Raw genomic sequence first — 17,614 nt, 5'->3', positions numbered from 1 at the left:
CATCTTACTCTCAGCGTGTTCCTTTGGTTGGTTGGCTTTGGGGGTCGTTCACCCATCAGAACTGGGAGGTGCAAAGGCCACAGAAGCAAATTTGGTTTTTGTTTTTTTAAGAAGAAACCATCTTGGTTTTCTTGGCTCATTTGCTAGTCCAGGAGGCCACGGTGGTGGGGACCGCTGGGGAGTCAGCTGCACGCTGCCCAGTGGGACCTGAAGGTCATAGAGCTTGCAGAGCAGATGGAAGGCTCGGTGTAGAAACACCAAGGAAAGAAAGAAGGCGCTGGCCGTGGACAAGGCATTGCCTCTCTGTCACAGCTGCATACTTGCTCCATGTGTTTCTTTTTCCTTTGCCAACCTCCTTGTATTTATGTGTGACTGTTTGGATTCCAAGTTATTGTATCTGTCTGTTCTGGGACAAGGGTGAAGCTCTCCCCCAGTAGGGTCTCACAAGCCAGCGGGGCTCCCAGAAATAGGATTCTGCAATAAACATGTCACCTGTTCTCAGTCTCAGTTCTCTGTCTGGCCTTCCCCTCAGGCCAGCTCCTCCTCCCCGCTCTCCAGTTAGCCCAATGAGGGTCTTCTGAGGGCAAGAGGTGAAGTGTCAAGGGGTGGGGGGACTGGCAGCAGCAGGAATGGCAGAAGAGTGTGGGAGGTGTGACATCCCAGCTGCACTCCACATCAGCCAGCACTGTCTAGGGACACAGAGTAGTAGGGCATAGAGAGATTTACTTCAAAGAGTGGGCTCACGCCTGTAATCCTAGTTCTTGGGAGGCTGAGATTGGGAGACTCACAGTTCCAGGCCAGCTAGGGCAAATAGTTCTCCAGACCCCATCTCCAAAATAACCAGGGCAAAATGGACTGGAGGTGTGGCTCATGCACTGCAGTGCCTGCTTTGCAAGCGTGAAGTGCTGCGTTCAAACCCCAGTCCTCAAAAAAAAAGTGTAGGGTGGCATGCCAGCAGGCTGAGGATGCAGGGAGGAGTTTTTATTGGTGTTAAGTCTAAAACTTGTAGCACAGGCCAGCAAGCTAGGAACTCAGGTGTGACTTCTGTGTTATAATCTTGAGGCAAAATTCCTTCTCTGGGAAACTTTCGTCTGTGCTCCTAAGGCCTTTCAGTGATTGAATGAGGCCCACCTGTATCATGGAAGGTAACCTCCTTTTCTTAAAGCCATACATCTAAAAGAGTGTCATATCTAAAAAAAAATATTCACAGCAACATCTAGACTAGCCTTTCCTCAAATAACTGGGCACCCTGGGTTCACCAAGTTGACGTAAAATTAGCTAGCACAGCCATTTACTAGCTATTTGGAGGCAGACGACCAAGCCCTCTAAATCTCAATCTTGTCGCCTGCTAAAATGGGGGTGATGACACCACTTGCTTCATAGGGGTCTCAGGATTAAACAGAACAATGCACATCATGGCCAGTACCTCCAAAAAGTAATTATTATAGCTCTTCAAACAGGATTTACTCTAAGATGCGCCATTATTTACCGATGAGTTTCTGGTTCGTTGGTTTGAGACAGTATCTAACAAGGTTGCCCAGGCCAGCGTTGAATACCTAGGCTCCAGTGACCTCCTGTCTCAGCCTAACACGTCAGATGTCACAGGTGCTCATCAGTGGGGGTGAGGCTCGAACACGTGCCAAAGATGCATGAGAACCTGGGTTCCATCCCTCACAGCAGGAAAAAAAAACAAGCAAAACAAAACACCTGATGAGCTAGGCGTCAGTGCTTCACACCTGTACTCCTAGCTACTCAGGAAGCAGAGATCAGGAGGATCGAGGTTCAAAGCCAGTCTAGGCAAATAGTTTGGAAGATCCTATCTCGAAAAAATCCTTCACAAAAAATGGGCTGGTGGAGTGGCTCAAGGTGTAGACCCTGAGTTCAAACCCCAAACCCCAGCACCACAAAAAAAAAAAAAAGCCCTGACTAAGGATTAAAAACAAAGATCTTGCCAACTTAATAAATGCTTATGATATCATTGACTCGATTCAGGAATGTTTAAAAATGTCAAAATACGTGAGGATGTAGCTCAGTGGTAGATCACTTAGCATGTGCAACTCCCAGAACTACAGAAAAACTCTTAGAAAATGTTGGCTGGATCTGGGTGTCTGGGTATGATGGTGCGTGTCTATAATCCCAGCTACTTGGGAGGCTGAGATCAGGAGGATACTGGCTTGAGGCCAGCCCAGGCAAATAGTTTTTGAGACTCCATCTTCAAAATAACCAGAGCAAAATGGACTAGAGGTGTGGCCCAAGTGGTAGAGCGCCTACTTTGTAAGTGAAAAACCCTGAGTTCAAACTGCAGTCCCACCAAAAAATTGGTGTGTGTGTATGGTGTGTGTGTGTGTGGGGTGATGTAGTATGGGGGTGTGTGTGTGTGTGTGTGTGTATTAGAACTGATGGGATGCAGCCTTGCTGTTAGGGAGAGTGTCAGATTCTGTTCTTCTCTGAAAGGCCCTCTGTCTTGCCCTGTGCCCACCCAGTTTCCAGCAGGAAAAGGGTCCCTCAGAGTTGGTGTCATGCTGGGTTGAAAGGTATGAACTCAGCACAAGTTTCCCTGGTGGAGAGGAATAGGGAGCCGTGCTGGGGACACAACTCTGAAGGCCAGAACCAGGTTTGGGGACCATGTGTGTTGGTAGGCAGGGACTGGGACAGAACCCCTCTGCTGTGCACAAGGCCCAGTGGGGCAGAAGGCTCTAGGTTTGGAGGGTTCAGAGACAAGGCAAGTGCAGTTTACCGAGAGAGCACAGGCTGCACTTTGGGCAGATCCCTCCCTCTGGGCTTCACTTCCAGGCTGTTACCATGGAGACGGTTGAGTTGAAGGCCTGGTGTGAGCTCTAGGGGAAGCTGAGCCACAGAGCCTTCATCTTGGCCTTCCACCAGAGAGAACCATGTAGTTCTTCCCTGCATGCTTGCTCTGTGTAAGATGTCAGCTGCCATGCTGGGTCACGGCTAGGAAAGTTTTAAAAAACAAGATGGCTTTAAAGGCCCTCCCTGGGCTGACATCTGGTTGAATCCAAAGGGTTTTAAGCTCGAGCAAGCTGCAGAACGACCTGGAGCCATCTCCAAGAAGGGAAGGGCCCCAGGACCTGCATGTTTAGCCAGCTTCCTGGTGACTCCGTGCAGGATTTCTTTGAGGATTCAAGAGTTCAACGAACAGGACCTGGTTTCCATGCTTCAAAGGTTACGTAAGGAAACAGAATCCCAACCCAAAAGTGAACCTCTGACTCAGCCTCGGCTCTGTTCTGCTGTTCCGCGTGCAATACTGCTTTGTTCTATGTGGTATTTCTTTCTTTTTTTGGTCATACCGGGGTTTGAACTCAGGGCCTCACACTTGCTAGGCAGGTGTTCTACCCCGAGAACCACTCTCCCAGCCATTTTTTTGTGATGGGTATTTTTGAGATAGGGTCTCATGAACTATTTGCCTGGCTGGCTTCGAACCTCAGTCCTCCTGATCTTTCCTCCCGAGTAGCTAGGACTGCAGTTGTACTGGTGCCCGGCTCTATGTGGTATTTCTTTCACTGAGCAGTGTGAAGGGTTAGGACACCCAGACTCCTTTTCCCAGGAGATCCTGCTTCCTTCCACATTAACTCCAAATGCCTGAATTGGGGTCAGGGTCAGGGTCCCAGTTCCTCATGCCCTGTGGGTTCAGACTCCATCGCTCCAGAGCTCTTTGCTCTCACGTGGACTGCTCTTCTCCCTTAATCCTTGGGAGCCTCTCACTGTTCGTGTCAGTGATTTGAAACCAGGGTCAGTCACTCCCCCCTCCTGGGGTGGGGGGACATTTGGCAGTACTGACAGATATATTTGGTGGTCTTATCAGGGGACGTGCTACTGGTTTCTGGGGGTAGAGACGGATGCTGCTAAGTGTAGGAAAATACCCAGAATAGACAGAATCATCCAGATGCAAATGCAGGCGTACTGGGTGAGAAGCCCTGCCTTAGGTCTGGGCTTCCACTGCAAAGAGGCCTCTGCAGTACCCTGAGTCCCACTCATCACCCCCTTTATTCTCTTCCTACTATTAAAACCATCTGAAATGATCTTGTTAATTTGTTGACTTTATTTAGTGGCTGTACCCTAAACTGCCTCCTCCCAATAGGACGTGGCTCCTGGTGACAGTGGCGGTAGATCACAGCGGCAGGCGCTCAGTGAGTGTTTTCTGTGTTCCAGGCACTTGTTCATATTATCTCTTAATCGTCCTAGGAACCCTACAAGGTAGGGACTGTCATTAGCTGCATTTTACCCATCAGGAAATGAGGGCACAACAGATCATTTGCTGGAGGGTAGAGGAAGGAGCCACAGCAGCTTAAACTGGCCCTGGTGCCCTGTTCTGCCCAACTCAAGGCTTTGGAATGAAGGAGTGAAGGGATCTGAGCTGCTCCAGGTGGCTGTCCCACTTCCGGCAGCTCCCACTGCACTGACAGGCTTAGCGGGGAGCCGGTGACTCCCAAGGTCAGGGTGAAGAGCCTGGGTCTAGGACACAGGACTAGGGTCTGTGGGATGCAGCCTCACGATAGCATCTTCAACTCAGTGGTGCACCAAAATGCATCTCTGACTTTCTGGAAGCCATTAGTGTGATTTTTCTTGGCAGAACTGGGTTTTTAACTCAGAGACTTATGCTTCCTAGGCAGGCTCTCTAGCACTTGAGCCATTCCACCAGCCCTTATGTTGGGTTTTTTTTTTTTAACTGTTTATTCATTTATTCATATGTTCACACCTTGTTTGGGCCATCTCTCCCCCCTGCCCCCCACCCCCTTCATCTCCCACTCACCCACCTCGTTTTCAGGCAGATCCTGTTCTGTCCTCTTCTCCAGTTTTGTTGAAGAGAAGACATAAGCAATAATAAGAAAGACAAAGCGTTCTTGCTAGTTTGAGATAAGGATAGCTACACAGAGAGATTCCTAGCATTGCTTCCATGCACAAGTGTATTACAACCCGAATTGATTCATTTCTACCAGGCCTCTTACTACTTCCTGGTCACCTTTCCATAGCGACCTCTGTCATTTTAAGGTTACTATATTAGTCCCTCTGCAGTGGGGACATCAAACACTTTCAAGTTTTGGGTTTCCTACCTTTCCCTATTCCTCCTGTATGTGTTCTCCCCTTAGCGTGTGAGCCAAGTCTAATGACATTATTGCATTTGTTTTAGGTCTAAAGTCCACATATGAAGGAGAACATACAATTTTTGGCTTTCTGAGCCTGGATAACTTTGCTTGAGATGATGTTCTCCAGTTCCATCCATTTATTTGCGAATAACTGATAAGATTTCAACCTACTTCATGGCTGAGTAAAATTCCATTGTGTATAAATACCACATTTTCTTAATCCATTCATCAGTAGTGGGGCATCTTGGTTGTTTCCATAACTTGACTATTGTGAATAGTGCCGCAATAAACATGGGTGTGCAGGTGCCTTTTGAGTAACCTGTGTTGCATTCCTTTGGTTATATCCCCAAGAGTGGGATTGCTGGATCATATGGCAGGTCTATGTTTAGTTTTTTAAGAAGCTTCCATATTGTTTTACAAAGTGGTTGTACCAGCTTGCATTCCCACCAGCAGTGTATGAGGGTTCCTTTTTCCCCATATCCTCGCCAACATTTGTTGGTGGTGTTCTTGATAGCTATTCTGACAGGGCTGAGGTGGAATCTTAGTGTGGTTTTGATTTGCATTTCCTTTATGGCCAGGGATGGTGAGCATTTATTCATGTGTTTTTAGCCATCTGGACTGCTTTGTTTGAAAAAGTTCTGTTTAGTTTGGTTCCCCATTTCTTTATTGGTTCACTGATTTGGGGGGAGTTTAGTTTTTTGAGTTCCCTGTATATTCTGGTTATTAGTCCCCTATCTGATGTATAGCTAGCAAATATTTTCTCCCACTCTGTGGGTGGTCTCTTCAGTTTAGAGACCATTTCTTTTGTGCAGAGGTTTTTTATTTCATGCAATCCCATTTGTCCACCCTATCTCTTAGTTGCTGGGCTGCTGGAGTTCTACTGAGGAAGTCCTTGCCTATACCTATTGCTTCCAGAGTATTTCCTGCTCTTTCCTGTACTCAGGTCAAGGTTTCGGGTCTGATACTAAGGTCCTTTGCGGGGTGGGGGGGGGCTTGTTTTGGTAGCTTTATTAAAATACAATTTTTTGAAGTTTTTTTTCTTTATTCATTTATTCATATGTGCATACATTGTTTGGGCCATTTCTTCCTCCTGCTCCCCTCCCCCTCGCTCTCCCCTACACACACACATACACCCCGACATTAAGGTCCTTGATCCATTTTGAGTTGATACTAGTGCAGGGTGATAGACGTGGATCTAGTTTCAGTTTCTTGCAGATGGATAGCCACTTTTCCCAGCAACATTTGTTGAAGAGGCTGTCTTTTCTCCATTGTATGTTTTTGGCACCTTTGTCAAAAATAAGGTGAGCATAGTTGCATGGATTCATATCCAGGTCCTCTATTCTGTTCCACTGGTCTTCATGTCTGTTTTTGTGCCAGTACCATGCTGTTTTTATTGTTATTGCTTTGTAATATAGTTTGAAGTCAGGTATTGTGATACCTCCAGCATTGTTCTTTTGACTGAGTATTGCCTTGGCTATTCATGGTCTCTTATGTTTCCAAATGAACTTTAGGGTAGATTTTTCATTCTCTGTGAGGAAAGTCATTGGAATTTTGATGGGAATTGCATTAAACATGTAGATTACTTTTGGGAGTATAGACATTTTTACTATGTTGATTCTACCAATCCATGAGCATGGGAGATCTCTCCACTTTCTGTAGTCTTCCTCAGTCTCTTTCTTCAGGGGTTTGTAGTTCTTCTTGTAGAGGTCTTTCACATCCTTTGTTAGGTTTACTCCTAGGTATTTGATTTATTTTGAGGCTACTGTAAATGGAATTGTTCTTCTATATTCTTTCTCAATTTGTTTGTTGTTAGTGTATAAAAAGGCTACTGATTTTTCTAAGTTGATTTTGTATCCTGCCACCTTGCTGAAGCTGCTCATGGTGTCTAGGAGTTTTTTGGGCCTTTAATGTATAGGATCATGTCGTCTGCAAATAGGGATATTTTGACAATTTCTTTACCTATTTGTATTCCTTTTATTCCTTCTTCTTGCCTAATTGCTCTGGCTAGGAATTCCAGTACTATGTTGAATAGGAGTGGAGATAGTGGGCATCCTTGTCTGGTTCCTGTTTTTAGAGGGAGTGGTTTCAGTTTTTCTCCGTTAACTATAATGCTGGCTGTAGGTTTGTCATATATAGCTTTTATAATGTTGAGGTACTTTCCTTCTATTCCTAGTTTTCTTAGAGCTTTTATCATGAAATGGTGTTAGATCTCATCAAAGGCTTTTTCTGCATCTATTGAGATGATCAAGTGGTTTTTGTCTTTGCTTCTGTTGATGTGGTTTATTACATTTATTGATTTCCGTATGTTGAACCACCCCTGCATCCCTGGGATGAAGCCTACTTGGTCGTGGTGAATGATCTTTTTGATGTGTTGTTGAATTCAGTTTGCCATTATTTTGTTGAGGATTTTTGCATCGATGTTCACTAAGGAGATTGTGCTAGGTGCTTTGTGGCATTTACAAAAGTTCTTGCAATATATCATAGATGAATTCACCCCCTCCACCATTCTCCCTTTATTCCCACCCCCACCCCCCATTCCTGGAATAGTTTCAACAGGTCTCATTTTTCCAATTACATATATGTGTTGTGTTGGGTGTCTTTGTGTTGGGTCTCACGAACTGTCTGCCTAGGCTGGCCTCAAACCTCAATCCTCCTGATCTGTGCCTTCCAAGTACCTAGGATTACAGGCATGAGCCACCAGTGCCCAGATACTAGTGTGACTTTTTGACCTTCATCCTTGTAACCCCCCGTAACTGAGGAAGGGAAGGTCTTACTATCCCTTTTGACACATGGACATTGGTGAGGTCCAGTGACGCCCACGTGACTTACAAGCTAGCATCAGAGATACTCCTGACCCTTAAGTCATACTGACTTGAAAGTGATGGTGACAGTGGTGGTGGTGGCAACTAATATGGAGTGTGACTGTAGCAACTCTGTTAGGTAAGTACAGTTGTTATTCCAACATAGAGCTGGGGAAACTGAGGCTCATAGAGATGGATGAACTCAGCCAAGGACATATAGCTACAAGGTGATGAAGGATTTGAACCCGGGCTTTGGGATTCCAAAATCAGAGCTCTTAATCTCTGTGACAGGAAGTTTCCCTGCCAGGAGGCCAGACAAGTGGCCATTTTACCCAGCTCCCCACCCTCCATTTACCTCAGAAACCAGAGCCTCCATCAGGAAGTGAAGCCCACTTCCCACTACTCTCAGAGGCCCCTCAGTCTGCTGTGTGACCTTGCTGAGCCTCAGTTTGAAATAGAGTTTAGTTGAGCTGTGACATCCTGCTATTCCATATTAAGACTTAATATTCCATAGTAAGTCTGGGAGGATGTGATGATGTGGGCTTAAGAGTTTCTGCCTCTTGCCAACAATTTTTTTTGGCAGTACTGGGGTTTGAATTCAGGGCTTTCCACTTGCCAGACAGGCTTTCTACTACTTGAGCCATGCCTCCAGCCATTTTTTTTTTTTTTACTTTAGTTATTTTTCAGATAAGGCCTTGAGTTTTGCCCAAGGCCAGCCTTGTACTGCTGTCCTGCTATCTTCACCTCCCACATAGCTGGTATTACAGGGGTGCACAACCACGCCTGCACGCCTGGCCCCCACCTACCATTTGAATTTGTCTTTGAATCAATTATGGGTGAAAGTAAAAGCTCTCTCATCACCACCATCTTTCATTCCTCCTTGCCCTCTCCCTCTCTCTCCCTCCCTTTCTCTCTCTCTCTCTCTCTCTCTCTCTCTCTCTTTCTCTCTCTCTCTCTCCAGCCTAATTATGGTTAGCTCTGTTATTTAGAGACTTATTATCCAAACTCATTATGAGTAATTATTCAGTCTGGAGGAGAAACAGCACTGCTACTTTAATTTAATGCTTACCTAGTTCACTTAATTAGCGATAAGTCTTGGCAAAACCGTGGGATTCGTGGGCTCATGGCTTGGTGGATGGGTGGGTGGGTGGGGAGAGGCTGTGTCTGACCTTGAAAGGTCCTTGGGGTAGAATGTGGGAGGCGGCAGGGAGCGAGCTGCCTGGGCTGAGGCTGCCCTGAGAGAGAGGCTGGAGATGACACAGGCTGGAAGGACCTTAAGTCAGGTAGCACTTATTAAGCACCTAGTGTGTGCCAGACTCTGCAAGACACTGGGCAAACCTTATCTCCTACGCCCATAGGATTTGTACATTCAAAATCATTTAAGTACAGCCTGCCTTTTTTTTTTTTTTCTTCACAGTACTGGGTTTGAACTCAGTCTCATGACTGCTAGTCCTTTGGTTTTAGTTGTTTTTCAGGGTGAGGACAAAAGCTTTGAACTGCAATCCTCCTACCTCTACCTCCCAAGTAGCTGGGATTATAGGTGTGCACCTCTGCACTCAGCCAGTATTGCCTACTTTTTTTTTTCCATTTTTCTTTTATTATTCATATGTGCATACAAGGCTTGGTTCATTTCTCCCCCCTGCCCCCACCCCCTCCCTTACCACCCACTCCACCCCCTCCCTCTCTCCCCCCTCAATACCCAGCAGAAACTATTTTGCCCTTATCTCTAATTTTGTTGTAGAGAGAGTATAAGCAATAATAGGAAGGAACAAGGGTTTTGCTGGTTGAGATAAGGATAGCTATACAGGGCATTGACTCACATTGATTTCCTGTGCGTGGGTGTTACCTTCTAGGTTAATTCTTTTTGATCTAATCTTTTCTCTAGTACCTGTTCCCCTTTTCCTATTGGTCTCAGTTGCTTTAAGGTATCTGCTTTAGTTTCTCTGCGTTAAGGGCAACAAATGCTAGCTAGTTTTTTAGGTGTCTTACCTATCCTCACCCCTCCCTTGTGTGCTAAAGCTTTTATCATGTGCTCATAGTCCAATCCCATTGTTGTGTTTGCCCTTGATCTAATGTCCACATATGAGGGAGAACATACGATTTTTGGTTTTTTGAGCCATTGCCTACTTTTTAACTCTCATATAATGAACATATTCTTTTCAGAAGAACTACTAATTTTGCTCGGTTAAGGAAAAAGTTTTCCAATAAGCAGTGTGACTTCCCTCTCACCCTTTTCACAAAGGGAGGCGGCAAGTAACAGAATCCAGCTGCAAAACATCATTCACCTTTGACTTTTTAAATAGTTTGGCTCTACTCACGGCAAGTGATGCTGACTTTCCACATACGCAAGTGACATAAAGTTTCCATTGTAGTAAAAATAAGTGAAATGTCATACAGAAAAACATTGGGTACAGAGTTGAGTTAGAGCCGGGTGCTGGTGGCTCACGCCTATAATCCTAGCTACTCAGGAGGCAGAGATTAGAGTGATGGAGGTTCGAAGCCAGCCTGGGCAAATACTTTGACCCTTCACAAAAAAGTGCTGGCAGAGAGGCTCAACGAGTAGGCCATGAGTTCAAACCCCAGTACTGGAAGAAAAAATGACAAAGTTGAGTTAGCCAGGTGCTAGAGCTCACACTGTAATCCTAGCTACTTGGAAGGCTGAGGTCAGGAGGATTGCAGTTTGAGGCCAGCCTGGGCAAATAGTTCATGAGACCCCATCTCCAAAATAACCAGTGCAAAATGGACTGGAGGTGTGGCTCAAGCAGTAGAGTGCCTGCCTTGCAAGCATGAGGCCCTAAGTTCAAACCCCAGTCCTGCTAGGCACTGGTGGGTCACACCTATTATCCTAGCTGATCAGGAGGATGGAGGTTCGAAGCCAGGTACAGGAAATAGTTCTGGAGACCCTATCTTGAAAAAAAAACATCACAAGTAAAGGGCTGGTGGAGTGGCTCAAGCAGTAAGAGTGACTGCCAGGCAAGCGTGAGGCCCTGAGTTCAAACCCCAGTCCCACCAAAAACAAAAAGAAAGTAAAGTTGAGTTTGTGTGCCCATATCATGCCCTGGGTCAGGGGATTGTCTACCCCAGGGACAAGCTGGCCATCTTCTCCACCCCCATGCCCTATGTAGACAGTTTCCATCAGACACCAGAGAGCTGTGAAATCTGCATGCTGCCTCCGAATTCTCAGCCCAGGGCTCCAGCACTGCCTTGGGGCCGAGTGCCCTCCCGACCGCCCTTCCCAGCCCACTGCAGCCCCACAGCACCTCCTGCCACCCTGTCCCAGTCCCAGGGCATCCCGGTCCCCCCATGTTCTAGCCCCTTTGCCATCACAGGTGCCATTTCTCTTCAGCCCTCCTTGCTTCTCCCAGTCCTCTTGAACCAGTGGGTAAACTGAGGCCTAAAGGGACAACTCCGTAGGAAATTAGAGCAGAGGCACAGCCAAGCTGCCTTGGAGCCCAGCAGGGCCCTTCCTGCCACTCTCCACCTCCCACCCAAGGTACTGATAGGCTTCTCTTGTGGCCTGCTGCCCGGGTGACCGTCTGGTTATAGGAGCCATCAAGCAACACCATGGTAGGGTGGGGTGGGGGGGTCCACAGTGCCCCCATCCCCCATGCCCACCCATGGCCACTCCCAGGCGGACAGTCCACACTCACACCTCCCCATCCATAACACGGATCCCACAGGCCTGTGCTGCCACCCCTGGGGGCTTTCCTGCCCCTAGCCAGAGCCTACCCCAAGACACCAGAAAATGGACATAGAGGTTCTAGAGCGAGCAGTGTCTGCTCTCATAGGGTTTTATTAGGGTTGGATCCCCTCGGAGCCTGGCCTCATGGCTCAGGCCAGCCTCTTGCTCACGCGCTCATAGGTCACATCTCCGATGGTGGAGATCTGAAAGAAGCAACCAGAACACAGGAGTCAGTGCTGCACCCCCAGGCAACAACCTGAGGTGACCATGGGGCACAGCTGAAAGAAGACCAGCTTCTGATGCCAGCTCTACATCGCTTCTGGGGGCCGTGGATTCCAGTCAGTGACCCCTGTGCAGAGCCCCGTGTGGCAGAAACCCTGAGCAGCTGCGAGCATGGGGTGGCTCTGAATATGCTACTGTCCACCTCTGTTCTTGGCACTTCGCTATGCCAGGCACTTCCTCCAGACATTCCCGGGAGCTTGCTCCCATTGCACACAGGAGAAAACTGAGGTGTGGTCAGCTTGGGAGATCACACCTCTTGGACACACACCTGCTTCTGGCTCTCTCTGCACACCTCCCAGGCTGGAAACTTGGCCTCTGGAGCCAGGGCCCACTGGCTGACATGTCACGAGAAAACATGGCCAGAGCTTTCATCTGATTCTCCAAGAAGCCAATTTTCACCCAAGGAAAGAGGAATACCCACTTTTTTTTTTTTATATATATATACTTTTTTTAAAAAAACACTATACATCTATTCATTATTTAAAATTCTTTACAAAATAAAAATGGACTAGGGGCATGGCTCAAGTGGTAAAGCAGCACAAGCTTGAGGCCCTGAGTTCAAATCCCAGTCCTGCCAAAAAATTTTAGCCAGACTCCAGAGGATCATGCCTGTTATCCTAGTTACTTGGGAGGCAGAGATCAGGAGGATCTCGGTTCAAAGTCAGCCTGGGGCAAATAGCTTGTGAGACCCTATCTCAAAAAAACCCATCACCAAAAATGGGCTGGTGGAGTGGCTCAAGGTGTAGGCCCTGATTTCAAGCCTCAGTACCACAAAAAAGAAAATTAAGTGATATTCAAAAATGTAAATAAATAAATAAATATGAGTGGGCCAAAAAAAAAAAACAGACTCACTGGCTCGGGGAGTGAGGCCCCCCAGGCAGAGAACTTTGCCTAGAAGTCAGCTTATGGGATCTACTTCTACCCTGTACTAGCTGTGTGGCCTTGAGCAAGTCACATGCTGTCTCTGAGCCTTATAAAATACTCTGTAAAAAAGGGAATAGTGCCTCACGCCTGTAATCCTAGCTGCTCAGGAGGCAGAGATCAGAAGGATTGAGCTTCGAAGCCAGCCTGGGCAAATAGTTTGTGAGAGCCTATCTTGAAAAACCATTCACAAAAATAGGGCTGTTGGCGTGGCTCCAGGTGAAGGCCCTGAGTTCAAACCCCAGTACAGTTGAAAAAAAAAGGCGGGGGGGGGGGGAGGGGATAGTGGGAAGACATTGAGCCTGTTGGGCCGTGTTAGGGTTTTCATGTTAGTGACCCCACAATAACCCACATGTTCAAACCTGAATCCCTAAGGTGGTAGAATTTGGAGATCGGACTGTTAGGGGGTAACTAGGTCAGTGAGGGTGGGGCCCTCCTGATGTGATTAGTGCCCTTCTGAGAAGAAGCAGGAAAGAGGTGCCTTCTCTGTGTGGCATGCGAAGAAACCGGACCCTACCATGCTGGTGCCCTGAGTTTGGATTCCCTGGCCCCAAAAATATTTGTTGTATAAACAACCCAGTCTGTAGTGTCCTTGTCACAGCAGCCGAGCAGTGTGCTCCTTTCCTGTAGATGGGGCTTGAGATGTGGGTGACAAGGAAACGGGAGGGGGAGGGGAGGAGAGAAAGGATGGGGTAAAAAGGCAGTGAGGTTCGGGGTGGCAAACCTGGGAGGGGGAAGGGCTCTTCTTAGACCTACACTGGACAGCAGAGGGGCTGTGGTGCAGTGCAGACTCTCAGTGGGAATGAGGTTTGGAAACCCTTCTCTCTTTTGACCTCATGCCCATTTCTTCCGCCTGGGGAAGATCCAGGGGGACGAGATGGAGGGGAGGGGAGGGCCTTGGGGCAGCCCCTCCCCTGTGTTCACACAGCAAGTGTGGGAGGGGTCAGTGCACAGATGTGTGTTGGACCTGCCAGCACTTTAAAAAAATCATAAGTTGTCACCAACATTTACCAGCTTCTTTTGAAACCAGAAGATCTAGTGGAAAGGGTCTGAAGTCCTTATGGAAATAGAGTGGGATGGTGGCTGCCCTTGGAGGGATCCCCCAGACCACCCCCTTCCTTTACATTCTGGGAAGGGTCTCTCAGGCTTCCTACCTTGTGGCCTGAAGTGTCTGAGCAGTCTCCTGAGTGGGACTGCCTGGCCCTGAATTCCAGCTGTCATTGAAGTTATATACAACCCCCCCCCCGCTAATCACTGAGCTTCCTGTACCTCAGTTTCCTCGCCTGTGAAAGGAATGGGGCAATGGAGATCAAATCCCCAGGGTTAGCTGCACACTCACCTCCACCAGCTTGTCACCCACGATCTCCAGGGTCTGGTGGTAGTTGGGGAAGTCCACCACTATCTTCCCGCCCTCCATCTGCAGAGTGGCCTGGAAGGAAAACGACATTGAACTTGAGCCATCAGAGCCCTCCAAGCCAGTCCAGTCAGCCCTTGTAGGAATTTGCCTGCAGACAGACAATTGCTTGTCGCCAGACGGAGATGACCTCCAGGAAGCCACTTAACCTCTTGGTGCCTCTGTTCGTGTATCTCTAAGATGGACGTGGTGACTCCCTTCCTCATCAGTTTGTTGAGAGGATGAAATGGTGAGTGAAGTGGGCCGGGGATGTAGCTCCGTGGCAGAGCACATGGGTAGCATGCGTGAGGCTCGATCCCTGTACATGGTATATGCAAAGTGCTTAGAGCTGGGACGTCATGGTCAGCGCCATCAGCGTGGCATGAGGTCCAAGGAGGCTGATTGCATCGAGAGTAGTAATACCAAAACTGAATACCGAGCTATTTTATCCAGCAGTAAATAATCTAAATATCTATCAGTGAGAGAGTGCTTTGATAAATGACAGCCTTTCCGGCACTAGAATACTGTGCGGTCGTTAAAAGGAATAAAGCCAGCTGGGTGCTGGTGGCTCACGCCTGTAACCCTAGCCACTCAGGAGGATCTCAGTTTGAAGCCAGCCTGGACAAACAGTTCATGAGACCCTATCTCAAAGACAAACCATCACATAAAAGAGCTGGTGGAGTGGCTCAAGATATAGGCCCTGAGTTCAAGCCCCAGTACCACAAAAAAAAAAAAGAATTTGTTTCAGGTTGAATGAATCACTGGGCTGGCCTGGCTGCTCTGTGTCCTTGAGTGGCTTGTATGTGCAAGAGATAGCTTAACCATCTCTGGGGATTTGCAGGTCACATCTCCGTCCTGAAGCTGCTTTCTGGCTGCAGAGTCTTAGATATACTACATGACCTCCAAATCACTAAGCTCCCCTACAGACCCCAGCATTCAGCGTGTGGCAGGCCCAGGCAAGGTGCATTTCCTTGTGGGATCATCACCAGGCTCTTTACCTGGTCCCATCTTGCATGCTTCTAGCATGGAAGCGAAATTACTTGGCCAAGGCCTCTAGTCCCTCCCGGTAGGAGGTCATAGCTTGCAATCCAGCTGAATCTGAGGACAGGGCCTGGGCTCTGCATCTCTGCTACACAAGCAGCAGGGCTCTCTGGAGCCAGGCCCCTACTGTCCCTCCAATGTGACCAGGCAAGCTGTTTAATCCCATGGTCCAGTCCCCCCATCTGTGAAATGGGAGAGTAATTACAACTTCAGAGGATTAACTGCAGTAAGACGTTTAGTTTATTAACTCAATCAGGGTGGTGCACAACTGTGATCCCAGCACTTCTGCTGAGGCAGAAGTTTGAAGCCAGCCTGGGTCCACCAGGCAACACGCTGTCTCAAAAATAAATAAATAAATAAAAAGAAAGAAAGGAAGAATGATCAGGTGCCGGTGGCAGTTCACACCTGTAATCCTAGCTACTCAGGACACTGAGATCGGGAGGACTGCACTTCAAGGCCAGTCAAGGCAAATAGCTTGCAAGACCCCATCTCCAAAATAGCCTGAGCAAAATGGACTTCAGGTGTGGCTCAAGTAGTAGTAGGGTGCCTGCTCTACTTTGAAAGAGCAAAGCTCTGAGTTCAAACCCCAGTCCCACCAAAAAAAAAAAAAGAGGATAAATTATCCAGCAAGTGTCAGGTTAGTTATCTCAAGTGCTCAGCAAATATTAGCTATTTTTACAGTCACTATCATGTCCATTATTTATAGTGGCCATTAAACTGCAAGAGGATGAAATTAGCAATTAATTCAAACTCTTTATGCTGGAAACTAAACTTCAGAAAGAAACATCAGCTTGGGGAACAGGGAGGAGATAGAGAAGTTGATCTGGGTTGGGGGGAGCAGGGAACGGCGACCTTGAATTTCTCCCTCGCTCACCTTGAACTTCTTGCCCCCCATGGTCTGGATCTCGCTCTCCTTGCCAATGGTGAACTTGTTGGTTATGACATTGCCTCCGGAGTAATGCTGGGACCAGGTGAAGTTCTGTCCATCCTGCTGCACCTCCGTGATGATCTTGAAGTTACGTGCCCTCTCGATCGAATCACTGGAGAGACCTGGTGACAAGCAGAGAGGCCGCAGATTTTTGCCCTGTGATTTGAGGAGAGCTTTCCCTAGTGGCAGGCTGGCCTGCAGGTCTGAGCACAGTACCTGAGACAGAGGCAGTCAGTGCCCCAAATTCCAGCTCTGCCATACATAACTTCAGTGTCACCATCTCTTGGGGCCTTTGTTTTCACCCATGAAATAGGAATAATAAAGCCCAACTCACAGGAACTTAATTTCACTATGATTCTTGATGAGTACCAAGTCCCTGGCATATACTTGGTACTTATCAATAATAGCCAATCTTCTGATAGTAATGTAACAGAAATTGCCAAGCTCAGAAAGTTCTAGAATGAATAAGACCTTCAAGATTGGATCTCAAGTAAGATGCTGATGGCTCACGCCTGTAATCCTACCTACATGGAAGGCTGAGATCAGGAGGATCATGGTTGGAGGCCAGCCTGGGCAAATAGTTTGAGAGACCACATCTCCAAATCAACCAGAGCAAAATGGACAGGAGGCCTGGATGAAATAGTAGAGTTTCTGCTTTGCAAGTGCTAAACCCTGAGTTCAAAGCCCAGTCCCACCAAGACAGAGCAAGACTAATATTCTGTGAGTACTTTAAAGTCAAAGAATGTCTTACAGGTTTTATTCTCCTTAGAGGCACAGGGCAGGGTAGAGTGAATGAATGAGTGAAATCCTGTCCCACTCTACCCCTAGGAGTTGGGGTCCTGGCCGGCCAGCCCCAGCCCCGGGAAATGCCTACTCAGGAGCTCACTCACCAAGGCGCTTCATGAACTCATCGAAATTCTTCTCACTCTCGACCTCGAACTTGCCGTGGAAGGCCATGATGCTAGAAGAGCTGGAGCCAGAAAGCAGTGAGCCAAGGGAAGAAGGTCAATGTGGAAGCGTCTGGAGTCCCTGCTTATAAATGCTCCCAGCTGCTGAGGCTCAGCCCCTAAGTCACCCCACTTCTCCCTTCAGCCCCTGAAGAGGAGGTGCTTTCTTTTATGATATGGGCAGAGCCCTGAGGTTATTCACCCTGGGGAAATACCAGTGGCAATTCTCAGTGTCATTACAGGTAAGGCCAGGGTAGGACTGCACAGTGTCGAGGAGTCATTCACCCCTCTGTCCATCCTGCTCTCCATCCACATCCTGCCCTCACCCATGCTTTCCTCCTCACTCCTCCACTCATCGGATATGGTGCCTGGAGCACCTGCTGCATGGGAGCTTGCACTGGGGAGATGTTGGTGAACAAGACACACACCTTTCCCAATAGAGCTCCCAGTCCAGTCCAGAGACAAGGGACGCTCCACAGAGTGTGTAAGCCATGAGTGATGTCCCAGGAGATAA

The 17,614-nt window shown here is 47.8% G+C and overlaps 1 protein-coding gene across 1 annotated transcript; it reads right to left on the bottom strand.

Annotated features, from left to right (window-relative positions):
* Positions 1–11,664: 11,664 nt before the first annotated feature.
* Positions 11,665–17,165, bottom strand: Fabp6 (fatty acid binding protein 6). The gene is made up of 4 exons (XM_020175566.2): positions 17,044–17,165; positions 16,100–16,275; positions 14,131–14,220; positions 11,665–11,791 (listed from the first exon to the last, which is right to left on the bottom strand). The coding sequence occupies exons 1-4, from the start codon at positions 17,108–17,110 to the stop codon at positions 11,738–11,740; spliced, it is 387 nt and encodes a 128-aa protein (XP_020031155.1). The 5' UTR covers positions 17,111–17,165; the 3' UTR covers positions 11,665–11,737.
* Positions 17,166–17,614: the final 449 nt, after the last annotated feature.

This window comes from Castor canadensis, chromosome 16, assembly GCF_047511655.1.
Source record: "Castor canadensis chromosome 16, mCasCan1.hap1v2, whole genome shotgun sequence".
NCBI classification, from domain to species: Eukaryota; Metazoa; Chordata; class Mammalia; order Rodentia; family Castoridae; genus Castor; species Castor canadensis.
The sequence above is the reverse complement of the archived record's forward strand: the minus strand, read 5'-3'. Positions and strand labels throughout refer to the sequence as shown.

Bases quoted from the DNA above. Each gene is read 5' to 3' on its own strand.
- Fabp6 (XM_020175566.2), bottom strand. From the start codon at position 17,110: ATGGCCTTCCACGGCAAGTTCGAGGTCGAGAGTGAGAAGAATTTCGAT. The intron at 16,276-17,043 runs GTGAGTGAGCTC...GCTTGTCACCAG, and splicing joins TGAGTTCATGAAGCGCCTTG to GTCTCTCCAGTGATTCGATC. The intron at 11,792-14,130 runs GTGAGTGTGCAG...TGCTTCTTTCAG, and splicing joins TGGGTGACAAGCTGGTGGAG to ATCTCCACCATCGGAGATGT.